Raw genomic sequence first — 13632 nt, forward strand, 5'->3', positions numbered from 1 at the left:
CAAAGATGCTTTGAGACACATATATGGATTTTTTTTTCTTCCCAGCCATAACTTTACATCTGCTCAAAATCTGCAGGTGCCTGGATTTCACCCTACAGTCTACACAAACTTGAAAAAACACAGTTTATGTATTTGCTCCAGTTTGGGCTTTGTAAATGATGCAAAAAACAAAACAAACAAAAAAAAAACACATAAGGCATATAATGCATTTCTCCAGAAGATTTAGATTTAAAATGCAATATTGAGTGAAAACACCTTCATTGCCATCACAGCAACCCTTTTCTTTTTCTTAGCAGCTTCTCCATGTGTCCTCTGGTATGATTCATGTCTGAGCTCAAAGCCATTGAGGCTGGAAGGCCTCTTTACCATCACCCTAATATATTCAAACATTAATATCCAGTCCTTTTTCAGTCAGATGTTGGTCAATTCAAAGTTTTAGTGGAAACCCAAACTTGTCAAATATGTACAAAAATGACAATCATAACCGAGCATGTATATGTGTTAGCTATGACATCGTTTTTAATCAGTTAGATTTAAAACATATACAGTCAGTCAATACCTATAAACACATCATTGATATGGTTTCCAGGGGTGTCAAACTCCAGTCCTCAAGGGCCGCTGTCCTGCAGTGTTTAGATGTGCCACAGGTAAAAAACAGTGGAATGAAATGGCTTAATTACCTCCTCCCTGTGTAGATCGGTTCTCCTGAGCCTTGCTAATGACCTAATTATTCTTTTCAGGTGTGGTGCAGCAGAGGCACATCTAAAAGTTGCAGGACAGCGGCCCTTGAGGACTGGAGTTTGACACCCCTGGTTTAGACCTACATTCAGCCTACAAACCAGCCTGCTGATGTCCAGAAAACCATAAACTACCTTTCCTTCTACATGTACAATCTAACCTGATGTGAAGCGATATGAGCAGATAAGTGCTGTATTCTAACAGCTAGAGCATCTCTGCTGTGATAAATCTTCTGTTTGCAGCTCAATGATAAACCGTCGTTCTGCCTCCAGAAGCTCTGCGCTCCACCGGTGCTGTGTGGTTATCGCTCTGCTCTGTATGTCCAGAGAGGAGGACAGGAAGAGACGGAGCGTTCCAAACACACTGGAGGTGATATGATAAAAGCATATCTCCATCATGTAAACGCTGCTCCAGCTCACTACAGTCTATGGGCTTTATCTCAAGGGAATTGCAATCTAATTGTTTGTATTCTATTGTGTAATTCAAGCATTTGTTTATCATCTCTTTAAAGCTGAATTATGGAACTTTTATAAAAAATATGTTTTTTTACTTACTTGTTTAATATATAATATCATTAGTTGTAATGGTATAATACAGTCTGCCATCTGTAAAAATGCACCAGTCCTGGTCAGAAACAACCAATCAGAGCCAGGAGGAGGGACTTAGCGCTGTCTATTAAGCTGGTGTATGCAATGTTCTATGTGTTAATGCTGGAGAAATATCTTACCATTACAGGTAATAATGGAGGCTTATCAGCCATGCTAACTGGAGTTAAACTAGCAGAGAGCAAGTGGGAGAGTACCAGCAGAGGATACACAAGGATGATTGACAGTGCTATAAGATTACAACATAACATAATGCTCAAAACAGTCTATTTTAAATAATACTGCCCCTTTAAGAAATATGTAAAAACATGTCTAAGAGTTACAAACTGCAGCTTTAAACATCAGAGTCCTGTCATTGTGTTAAACTAGTCCTCATGCAGAAGCAGAAAGCCTTGAGTCAGCAGTGAGGATCATCTGTAATCACACTGCTTCAGCCTGCTGCAGGCTGGACGCTGCGGACGTGCAGCTCTGAGCTGCTCCTGGATCAGCGGAGGTGAAGGTTTCTTTGCACAGTGATTAAGGGGGAGGACCAATGGCAACAAAGGAGACGGAGAGGACGGTGCCTCCTCCTCTCTCTCCCTCTCTCTCTCTGAGCTTTCTGCATGTATATAATCCCTGAGTTGACCCAGAAAACAAACTCTTCTTTAGATCGAGAAGCCGCACAGTTTGAATCCGCCGCAGGCTGCATGTATCCGGAGCATCAGCTGAAGGGACGAGCTGGGACTTAACGAACTTCTCCGAACGATTTCACTTTACGCCATCGGGTAGGTGATCGCTTCTGTTCGTCCTTATCAAAAAAAAAAAAAAAAAAAAAAAAAAAAAAAAAGGGCAGAGAGTCAGGCAGCATTTTCTCTTTGTCCTGACACACATAGTGCGTCTCTGCGTTATAGAAAGAAAGCAGCCGGATCGTTAGCAGGTAGATCTGCTGTGACATGAGAGGTGACAGAGAGCGGAGGGATCGCTGGCTGTTAGAAACAGCAGCGCTGATTAGGATCGTGATCTGATGCTTCATGGATGCCGAGCAGAGCAGTGTGTGTGTGTGTGTGTGTGTGCGTGTGTGTGTGTGTGTGGGATTCACAGTCGCTAAACGACAACAAACACACTGGGGATCATTCACAGCACATCGGTCATGTGAGGAAATGTGGGGCTGTGTGTGTTTGTGTGTGCGTGAACAGGATGTGTTGTTGCTGTGGTAATCGAACTTCAAGCAAGAACATCAGAGATGACTGTGAATGCAGAGGCAGTGTGTTGTGTTTTGAAATCAAGAGAGAAAGAAGTTGGTGTGTATGTGTGTGTGTATTTCAGTCCTCCAAGCTGCAGTGTTTCTTCCCCCCACCCATCATGTCTGACAGTGGTAGTGGTAATTCTTGAATGGTGTAATTTTTGAGGTTTTGTAATGCTCCCTGTGTTTCTGATGCATTTCCTCTGCCATATTTCATCCACAAACTTCACTGTATTTTCTGTAACAGAGCAGGATGTAGAAGTTTATACTTGTGAAGTGGAACAAAAATTATGCATATTTTCTTTTTCTGTTTTGTGTACAATAAAACTTCTGAACACTGTCCTATTTCTGTATTCTGCCCCTCCTGAGTCTGTCCTGTGCAGCACCACCTTTTGGCCGCAGATACAACTGCACGTCTTTCGTGTTTCTAAGTTGGTTTTCCCGTTTAGCATACGAAAAAAAGTGCGTATAAATACTAGAACGGAATGCAAATCCAAATAACACTAGGAGCAATGTAGTTTACATGCCAGGCCTGCAGGAGGCAGTGAAAATTTTGAGCTTTCTAATTTAGCAGAGTATTTTCATGCGGTAAATGTTTCATATAGAGCAGATTTTGCTTCAACACACTAAATGAAGTGAAGAGGTGCAGCAGCACAGAGACAGCCATCCTCCATTATTGTTGTGCCAAATCAAAACTAGATGTGCAATAAGCTGACATGACTTGCATCATCCAAATGTTTTTGGTTTTCGTTTAGGTGGATATGAATAACATTAAGGCCCCGCGCACACAGAAACTAGCATGGCATACTGTAAACGACTGAGAAAAAAAATCTGCATTCACATAAAATGTAGCTCTTCTGGACCAATCGCTGTAACACTGCAAGCGAACAACGCAAAATACACCAGTCAAAGCCATGTTTGTTATTTGTGAGTGTAAGGAAGACAAGGCCGCCATGGAAACATGAAACCAGCGTTTATCCAATCTGGAACCCAGCTTCAAAAATGATCATTTGTGGGATCCCAGGGAGCTAATCCATGTAGATGCACAGACACAAAACGTTAGGAGATATACCAAAAATCGTCTCCAGGCCTGAGTTCAAAAAGTTTTACTCTGGAGTCCGTTGTTGAACCTTTGTGTTTTTGTTCAGTCAAAAATGTTCTTACCATGTAAACGAGAGACCAAAACGTTGTTGCCATGTAAACGAGAGGCCAAAACGCATGAAAATATTGGCATTTTACTGTCCTGGTGTTGTCTCGTAACAGGCCTGAAACCTAAGTTAGATTGGATTATAACATCCGCTATAGACTCTTAACTTAGAGCCCTAATAAGATTAGCTCTGTACTTTGACTGGGCCATTGTCACCCACAGGTATGAATGATGGTTCTAACTGTGGTAGGAGATCATACCACAATTGATTCAATCCTCACTCCATCCGTCTCTGTTGTTGTGTCCTTTAGCAAGACACTTGGGGGTCAGAGGGTCCAGAGGCAACGGGGAATGGCAGCTCTGGTGCCACTGGGCTGCCCTGGGCTGAGCCGGTAGCTTGTCCGGTGAATGTGTGTGTGAATGACTGAATGTAGATTGAAGCGCGTTGGGGTCCTCTGGACTTGATCAACTCTGACCAGCTTCACTGTCTTCATCATCAGGTTTCACTGTGTGGATGGTGTGTTCAGAGTGCAGTGGTAGCTTTCACCACACAACATTTTGCATGCTGACCAAAGAATACCAGTATCTGGCCTCAAGTGACCAGGCCACCTTCTTCTGCTGCTCTCTTTCATGGGTGGTGGCAAACTACAAACAGAACTTCTTCCATAAAAACCAGGAGACATGAATTCTCTATCAATAAGTTGTATAAGTTGTTTATTGACCAATAATAAATCTGTAGAAGCATTGTATTCCAACACAGGTTGTTTTGTTACTCAAAAATGATATTTTTAAGTCGGATTTTGCCATACTTTGTATAATCTTGCTGACATCATTGGAGGAATAATTATGGCTATGTGTTTTCACGTCATTTTTTCAGGGAAGACTTAACAACCATGGCTGAACACATGATGATGCCCATGTCTCACGGTTTCCGGATGGGCGTGAACGGACCAGCGCAGCACAACGGCCAGCCGGGCCTGCGGGGGCTGCCTAATGGCCAGGTGTTGCATTACGGCAGGAACCCTCAGAATACCACAGAGGGGGTCATGAGACAGAGACCGAACATTATGGGACCGGGAGGCATGGGCGTGAATGGAGCTCCAATGACCAACCATCACCATCAGATGATGCATGGGAACATGATGTATAACGGCCAGGGCCAGCAGCAGCACCACCACCACCACATGCACCCCCAGCAGCAGCAGCAGCAGCAGCAGCAGCAGCAGGGTGGACACCCGCCGCAGTATCTCCCTGGCAACCTCACGTCGCAGCAGCTCATGGCGAGCATGCACCTACAGAAACTCAACACTCAGTATCATGGACACCCGCTGGGGTCGGCCAATGGTCACCACCTGCCCAACGGGGCACAGTACCGGATGGGGCCCGCCCAGTTGTCCGGCATGCAGCACATCAGCGCGCCTTTCGGGGTGAACGGAATGGACATGGACCTGATCGATGAGGAAGTTCTGACCTCGCTAGTGTTGGAGTTAGGCTTGGATCGTGTTCAGGAGCTGCCTGAGCTCTTCCTGGGACAGAACGAGTTTGACTTCCTATCAGACTTTGTGTGTAAACAGCAGTCGAGCACGGTGAGCTGTTGAGGAGAGCAGAGTGGTTTGTTCCACCTGGACACCCAAAGAGTGACTGAGTGGCCACAGTAGCACAGCAAAAGCAGACAATCTCTCTGTTCTGTTTGGGTGTTTCTATGTTTATGTACATGACAGCGATGAGTGCGCCTTCAAACTGACCTACCTGCTAAGCGAATGGAGAATTGTAATGAGTAAAAAACAGGGAAAGTGCCAGGTTTCTGTTTCCTTTAGATGGAAGCCAGGAAGATCTGTCGCTTTTGGATAAATTGAGGCATCCAGATGTTGCAGGTTCTGCCTGTAACATCTGGCCTTCAGCACATGTGCCTACAGTACCAAAGCTTTGGGTTAGATTTCACAAATGCAGTAGGGAACAATGACCTGATGATTCTGATTCTGTGGCATTTGTAAATGTGTCTTAGCTCTGATTACACCGTCGACTGGAAGCAAACATCTTACAGTTTATCACAAGCTAAAAGTCTTCTGGGATCAGTTATGCAGGAATGAAGGGAGTTTGGAATGTCTTTTATGTGGATTTTGAAGGCTGGTTCTTCAAAAAGTAAAAAAAAAATCTACTCATATAAAGTAAAGTGAGGTTTGCTAAATTTCTAAGTGGTTATTATGAGGTTATGTTGAATTGTTTGAGTAATCATCTGGAATCTGTTGGGAGTAATGTAGAGGTTGAATGATTCTTCGGCCCTGACCTTTCACCCCAGCCAGTCAGAAACTCCCAAAAATCAAATTTTTATTTTGATCAATTAATGCAACACATTTCTGCTCTATCTCTGAACACTGTTCGACATTGGAGTTGTTACTGACAACATGTTGAAAATGTCTGAGGTTCTTTCAGACTGTAAAACCTCCAAGAGATAACAGGAAGGCTGAATTTAGTAGCTGAAGGTTTCTGTCTTTTATTCTTATAACTTTCAACATGGAACACACTGGATTAGGAAATGTTTGTAGCCTTTAGCTTCCTCTGAAACTGCGGTTGTAGTATTGCTAGCCCTGCTGATTTAGTCATTCTTTTTAAGCGCTAAAGCTAATTTCAAATGTCAACTTGTAATCATTTTGTAAATTAAAATAGTAAAAGACTGTTTTACACTGACTGAATGCTCTCTCATACACACACACACACACACACACACAAAGTGTGACATCGTCTCTGCCACTCCAACAAATAATGTTTGTAGCACCGGAAAGGCTAGAAGGAAATATTTAGGATGATGTTCGTTTGACATTTTATATTGTTGTTCTGGAAGAGAAATGGGAATTGATTAAAATGAATATTAGCAGAATAAAGCTGAGATGGGAAATTGGTTGGAAAAATGTGATCGGTGCGTCTTCAGATTAAAGGTGTTTTTACACTTGATGGTCCAGTAGACGCGGTTTGATTGAGGAGCAAAATTTGTTCCATGCTCAACTTTCATATTGCACGATGTGAAACGAACCAAACACTTTGAAAAACCTGTTGCCCTCCTCACCTGTGGTGGCTCTGCATCAAGAGCCACTGAAGGAAACAACACAGAAACCTCTGAAGAAGAGATGACAGCAACTTCCTTGTTCATGAAATGTAAACAGTAATGGAGTAGAGTCAGATTTTAGCGTGGATTTTTTTGTTGTTGTTTTGGCTACAGGGACGAGTCATTTCTCCTGCTAGCATTAGACTAGCATGTTTATTTTGGTTGAATTTACCCAGAATACCCTGTGCTGTGGTCTACTTCCTGCTTTTGTAGGGATCTCATGCACATTCAAACTGAATCAGAGTTCACTTCCACTGAACCCAGACCTAGGTTTATAGATGGACCAGGGATCGCTTTTTTGGTCCTAATCAGAGTTTGATTAGCATTCACACCTCCCCAAACAAACCGGACTTCCTAGACAAATGGACTGGAGTTGGATTAAAGTGGACTGAACAGGACTGGTGGGAATGAAGCCTAAATGTATCAAATTTAATTTACTTCAATTATTGTCTTGAAATGTCACTGCTACAAGTCAAATGCATTTGGCCGTATATGTATGTAAGATTAAATGTATAAAAACCAACAAAAACACAAATTCATATTGTATTTCTATACAGATTTGCAAAACAGAAAAACGATTGATCACAGACTGTGCATCTGTATGTTTTTAGAGCTTAGTTGTTGTTTTTTTTCCCTGTGTGTGTACATCAGTGCATTTAAATCCCATCGAACGATGTCCACATCCACACACCCATCACCTGTACCATCAGGCTGGCTAGCAGCACTTAGCTTAATCATTGTTAAAAGCTGCCTCTACCTGTAGAGCCGATGTGCTGGAGCTCTAGTCATGTCTTATAGCTTCGCTTCCTCGGCTGTTGTTCCTGCTGATCGGAGTTAAACTACACGTTTATCACGCTTGTCTTAATTGAGCTGGTTGTGGATGCTATCTGATGACTCAGTCATTGGAAAACCAACACACTCTGTGGTGCTTTTTTCCCCCCTTTCTTTTCTCGACATGTGAAAACCTCCCGCTTTTGCAGGATCAGTGTCAGAGGTCAGCGCCGCGCCGGTGCGCCGCAGTAATCTGCTCCTGCACGGCCGCGTTGGCGCCCCCTGTCTGTAGAAAACAAGCCTGCCGGTGACGCTGATGTGGAGACCGGCACGAAGTACTGCAGTCTGCAACAGAAGCACCTCACTGTCACAACGATTCTGGCCTAAACCCAACAGTGGCCTGATTACTGTATTGTATCTTTGTACTGTAGGCTAGAGGTAAAGCTGATCTGAACACATTAAGGTACTTTGGCAGAAAGCTCTAAATCAGTGGCTGATTTTTGATGTGCTGACAAGAGATTATACTCTTTGTTTTCTTACAGTATGTAGATACAGTAGAGCGGTGGTTTAGGGGGTGTGGTCTAAAGCTTTCACATGGACTGCATGTCTTAAGGATGCTATCACCTTTCAACCGAGCTACTGAGAATGTACAGACCGCTGCTTTGTGGGAACCTGTCTAAAGATGGTAGATTAACGTGAGATTGTACTTCCTGTTCCTACCCAACACCCCTTTCTCCCCCATTTCTCACCCCTCCCACACTTCCCTGACCTTTTTTAATGTTATTGATTCTATTTTAAGAAAATGTATTTATTTTCAAATAAAATATTTATTTAAAAACCATTTTTTCGTTGTTTCTTTGTCATGTACGTTGCCGCTGTCGGCCCAGAAGATCGAGGACGGAAGAACAAAACGCATCAAGAAAAGATGCACGTTTTAGGAAACGCATGCGGAGGTTTCACCTCTGTCTGAGTTGTTTGGTTTTAAATAAGCCCCGCCCTAAATGACATAAGTAAACACAGGAGTAAAGTTCAAACTTCACAACGTGAGCCAGCACTGGAAACAGAGGAGTGTTTTCTTTTAGTTTCACATCAGCTGACGACCCAAACACTGGAGCCCAGTGAAAGTTAAGAAGTGTTTTGGAAAAAGATTTCTCAAGTGCTAACTGATCATATCACCTGGTTGGGTCATTTAAAATGGTGAGATCAGAAAAACCAAAATATTATGTGCACATTTACTCTATATATTCATTTTATATAGTAAAATTAATAACATGGTCATACAAATAAATAATAGTTAGAAAATACCAAATTCAGGCCGTAGCAACACTTCTCGGAGATATATTTTTTTTCAATATAAAACTTGTGAAAACTAATATTTACATTATTAGCGTACAGTTCCTGTATAAAATATTCACCCCTGGATGTTTTACCCTTTTAAATGCTTTTGCAAATCAATCATGATCAATAAAAACATGTATAAAGAAACAAATCTGTGATGTCAAAGTGAAGCTGTCAGGTTTTGTGGGTGGGGGATATCAGCCGTGAACAGGTCTGGGCTTTGACTGGGCCACTCTTGTTGTTTTCAGAGCGTCTCTGTGTATCTTTAGCTGGAAGCTTCGGTTTGTCATCCTGCTTGATGATAAATGTTCTCTGAACCTGAAACTCTCTGGAAGATGGAAACTAAATGTAGTCCAGGATTTCCTGATTTTCTCATCACCACTCTCCTATGAAGCTTTGACCGGTGAACAGATCTAAAGACACATCACTGGTACTTATGAGGCCATTTTTATGGAAATTCAGAGCAAATATTGCAGAAGAAATTTGTTAAAAACCTGAATTTATCATTATATCTGTATTTAAAAACATGAATTAGTTTGTTTTAACTTTTTTCCTGATATTAAGATCCATCGTGGAAAGTCCAAAGAGTCACTTTTGTCTCCGGAGCTGCAGGTCTCAAAATCTCACCTTGCTCAGTCCAACCAAGCAGGTCAAAGTTGACTCTTCTGATCATAAAGGTTTTTGCCGTTTTTATTTCTTGTCCACTGAGAGTGAAACGGACCTTCAGCATGATGCTGCCATCACCACACAACCCTGAAAAAGGATCATTCAAAAGAATCTTTAAAACGGTAAATTAATATAACGTTTATGCTCATGCTGAGTGTAAGTAAGCTTCTCACTGACAGTGTATTCACATATGTGGGAACTACAAAGTTAATTATGTTTAAAGATTCTTTTAAGGGTATTTAAAAAAAAAAGTTTACCAATGTAGTCTCAAGTTAAGATCCTAATTATCGACCTTCTGTTTCAGTGAATATCTTCAGTGTGCCTGGTGGTCTGCTCATGTAATGGCTGTTGTTGGCTGAGAGCATCCATGTAATAAAACTTAAAGTGAACAGACCCTCTGTAAGGAAACATTAAACCAGATCATCACGTCTAACAATCAAACCCAGTTCAGTTTTATGACAGATCGTTTAACACAGAGACAGTCAGAAAAGTTATTACTTTAAATCAAAATACACAACCTTGCTGTACAAATAATGATACAAATAATGAGAATAATAAAACAAGAGATAATCATTTAAAGGATGGTGATTAAAGATGGGCAGATCATGATCCACTCTGTTTCCCAAACCCTGGTGGAGCCGCTCTCCCTCCTCTCACCCTGCAGCAGAGTGACGCATGCCAACGTTCACTCTGCTAATGTCTGATTTTTACTCCAGTTCTTCAGCTACGTCTCGCCATGTGCCAAAACAAGTCTCATCACTTTTAGCTCTTATTCACTGCATGACTCACCTCATAATACTCTTGACATTTGAAGGCATAATAAAACCAAAGATGCTCAGTGATCTGAGGTATGTGGACACAGGTACTGACTGCAGATGTGAAATCATGGGGAAGCGTTCCAGTTATGAATCAAATGAACTATTTGTTGGGACTTCTTGATGGAACTGAACAACATCTGAGCAGAGGCAGACTAGTATTGTTTGAAAAGTGTGTGTTCAGGTGAGTCAGATGAAGTCATAATTACAGGTCTGGATGTGTGTGAATCTTGCCTTCTTCTAAATGGCCCTGAAGCAAACAGAAAAACAGCTGAAAGTGGAACTTTCACAGCTGCTGTGAACCGACAAAAAGAGTAACCTTAAGAAATGATCTGGATGGACGTGATCTGACACACAGATTCAATTTACAAGAAAGCTGGAAAACGGACAGCAGGGCATTTTACCAGGTTACGTTCTTTTCAAAGTGCCCTGCGTTCACTGCACAGACTGAGCGTGAAATACGTTTCAGCAGGATTTCCAGATAGAAAAAGATCTTCCACATGTTAAACCACAATTTCTAATCACAAATCTTGAAGCTGTGTGTTTTCTTTGAAACGTTTAGAGTAAATTGTGTTTTTTGTAATGGTAAAAAATTGAATGTTTCAAGTGAAATACTTTGAAAAGGAATGCAGGAACACCCCAAGGCTCAGTTGTTGACCCCGTAGTATATAGAAATAATGAAAGATATATTTGTTCTATTGGATGTTTTCTGGTTTATGCTAAATGATGGAATTTTGCATAGAGGCTGTTGTATAAAAGTAGTTAAAACCTCACAGATGTCCAAAGTTTTCTAGTTGCTAAATTTAAATGTTTCAGCTCATGAATAAATTTTAATATCAGATGATGATTCTATTCATTGAGAGAAAACAGCCACATTAACAACCTGTTAATGTTTACAATAACTTCTGATGAGTCTGTTAAGTTGCAGTGGAGGTATTCTGATCTGACCAACTTTTTTTGCAGAACTATTCCAAATTCAGGGTGGAGGAATGTGTGATTGTGAACATGAAATCTGTTTAAAGTCACACCTTCAGCATCTCAACCAGATTTAAAATTTGGATCATAAAAGGAAAAACCAAACATCTTCCAGCGCAACCACTGAACCTCAGAGGAACAGATGTCAGTGAGGAGCTGAGCGTCTTGGTGTTCATTAGAACAATAAACCGGACTGCTCTCATAACACAAAGCACTCTGCAAACAAAGGCAGCGCAGGCTGCAGCTGCTGAGGAGGCCAAGGCGACTCCTGCTACTGACTGAAGAACACCAACGCAGGACATGAAACATGAAGCAAGGACACTGTGATCTACAACTGCCTACTGAAGACAGATGTCTGATTTAAAACCACAAAGAATGTTGATTTTTCAAAGTCCACTTAGAAGCAAATCATTAGAAAAAATAAACTAAGAGCTGTCTCTGTCCTGTGGGATGATTTGAAACCAGACTGATGTTTTCAGTTAATTCCTCTTTAGTCCATCTGGTTTCCATCTCGTGTCTGAGGTCACACTTGTACAGAATAAAGGTAAATGCTACTGTTGGGTTATTTATCCCAACAATATAGATTCTTATTCTTTAGTGGACGATTCAATGCGTCCATGTTTAATGTCAGCTGGTAATTGCTGGCCTCGTTCTCCTGCAGAGCAGAAGCTCAGTTTGTTCAGTCAATCTTGAACTTCGGAGCCACTTTCACACACACTCAGAGTTTAGAAGGTCAATATTTGACGTGGTGTGGCTTCTGGAGCCCGACCTTTGAGATGAGAGCTGAGAGAAGATGGAATGATTATTGTTACAGATGATCATGTTCAGGCTAAATTATTTTTCACTACACTAGAAAAACCTATTCTGGTAAATAAAGAAACCTGAAGCCCCACCTTGATGCTTTTGTCTTTAAATAATTTTCTTTAAATAATCCCAGAGTTTTCTGTCAGTTTGTGTGGGAGGTGATGAGATGTCATCATTCAACTTAAACATTTTCACAATCAAAACAAGTTGAAGGTAAACAGTTCCTAGCAATGACAAATTGCTAAAGAGCTGTTGAACAAAGATTGAATCTTTGTCTCAAAATCTTTAAGATGTATTAGAAATGTAATCCAGTTTGGTTGAATTCAAGTGTTTATATTTGTGATTTGTACTACATGTATTTATCACAGCAAGTCATTAAAGGTTTTTAATGATAAATTTAGAAAACTCTTCTAGATAGTTGGTATGACGGTGAGCAGCAGGTGGTGGCAGCATGATGCTGCTGGTCGGTTTTATTTTCAGTCTTGCAAAAGTTTGTCAAAATAATAATGTTTCAACTTCACTTCAAATCAACTCTTTCATTCTGACCAAGAAGACAATTTAAGTGACAATAAACAGGTGAATATTTTAGAAATGCTGTACTGTTAGAGCCTGTTGTTGATCAAAGATCACCACCAATGCAGACAGTTTTCATTTGAATAAACCTCTGATGTTACTTGCTGTATTTATTCAACCTTTGAATTTTTTTTTTTTTTACATAAATCATTAAAAGTCCCAAAATATTTGGAAAGTCCAGCTTGTTCTGACTGTGTCTAAACATTTTACCAGAACTCTGCATTACTCTACATTACTTATAACTAACATTAAGAGTTCCCAACAGTAATAAAGATACATTAGCAATTTGTCTCTTATGATATCTTTATGGCCATGACCAAATACATTTCAAACATTTCAAACATCTTATACAATCGTTACAGCAAACAGGTCAAATATAACTGTTCTATAATAGCATTATATTTGACATTTAAGCAGGTATTAAGCACCATATTCATTAAGTTCATGTTTCTGTTTTTAAAAATATATTTTTTATTGGTCTGATGTAATATCCTATTTTTAAATATCTTGTTTTATAACTGTAATGGTAAATCATCATAATTAATAGACTTTTTATTCCATCTGCACAATTAATCTGTACAATGTGTTTCATTTTATGATAAAGTTTCTGAATTAAATTGCCTTTTCAATAATATTTATATTTTTTTTGAATGAGTCCACACGTGCAAATACCAGCATCCTGTAGAGAAAAATGTACTTTGTTTTTATTTTATTTTTAAGTCTTTATTCTTTATGCCAAAACCTAAAAATAGGGAAAAATTTGTTTTTGTTAATAATTCCAGCAGATTTTCAATAGATATTTAGCAAAAAATTAAGAGGGTGTCATTTTTTTCAAAAGGCTCTAAACCTGTTTTTATTTACCTGGACTGAGGGCA

At 40.4% G+C, this 13632-nt stretch overlaps 1 protein-coding gene across 1 annotated transcript; it reads left to right on the plus strand.

The window, feature by feature from the left end:
- The first annotated feature begins 1633 nt into the window (after positions 1-1633).
- On the plus strand, positions 1634-6660 carry LOC106937439 (cbp/p300-interacting transactivator 3-like). Its single transcript, XM_015018956.1, has 2 exons — positions 1634-2107; positions 4590-6660. The coding sequence occupies exon 2, from the start codon at positions 4606-4608 to the stop codon at positions 5308-5310; it is 705 nt and encodes a 234-aa protein (XP_014874442.1). The 5' UTR covers positions 1634-2107; positions 4590-4605; the 3' UTR covers positions 5311-6660.
- The last annotated feature ends 6972 nt before the right edge of the window (positions 6661-13632 follow it).

The sequence above is a fragment of the Poecilia latipinna genome, unplaced genomic scaffold (genome assembly GCF_001443285.1).
Source record: "Poecilia latipinna isolate Pla-1442-1.1 unplaced genomic scaffold, P_latipinna-1.0 Scaffold2347, whole genome shotgun sequence".
In the NCBI taxonomy this organism is placed as follows: domain Eukaryota; kingdom Metazoa; phylum Chordata; class Actinopteri; order Cyprinodontiformes; family Poeciliidae; genus Poecilia; species Poecilia latipinna.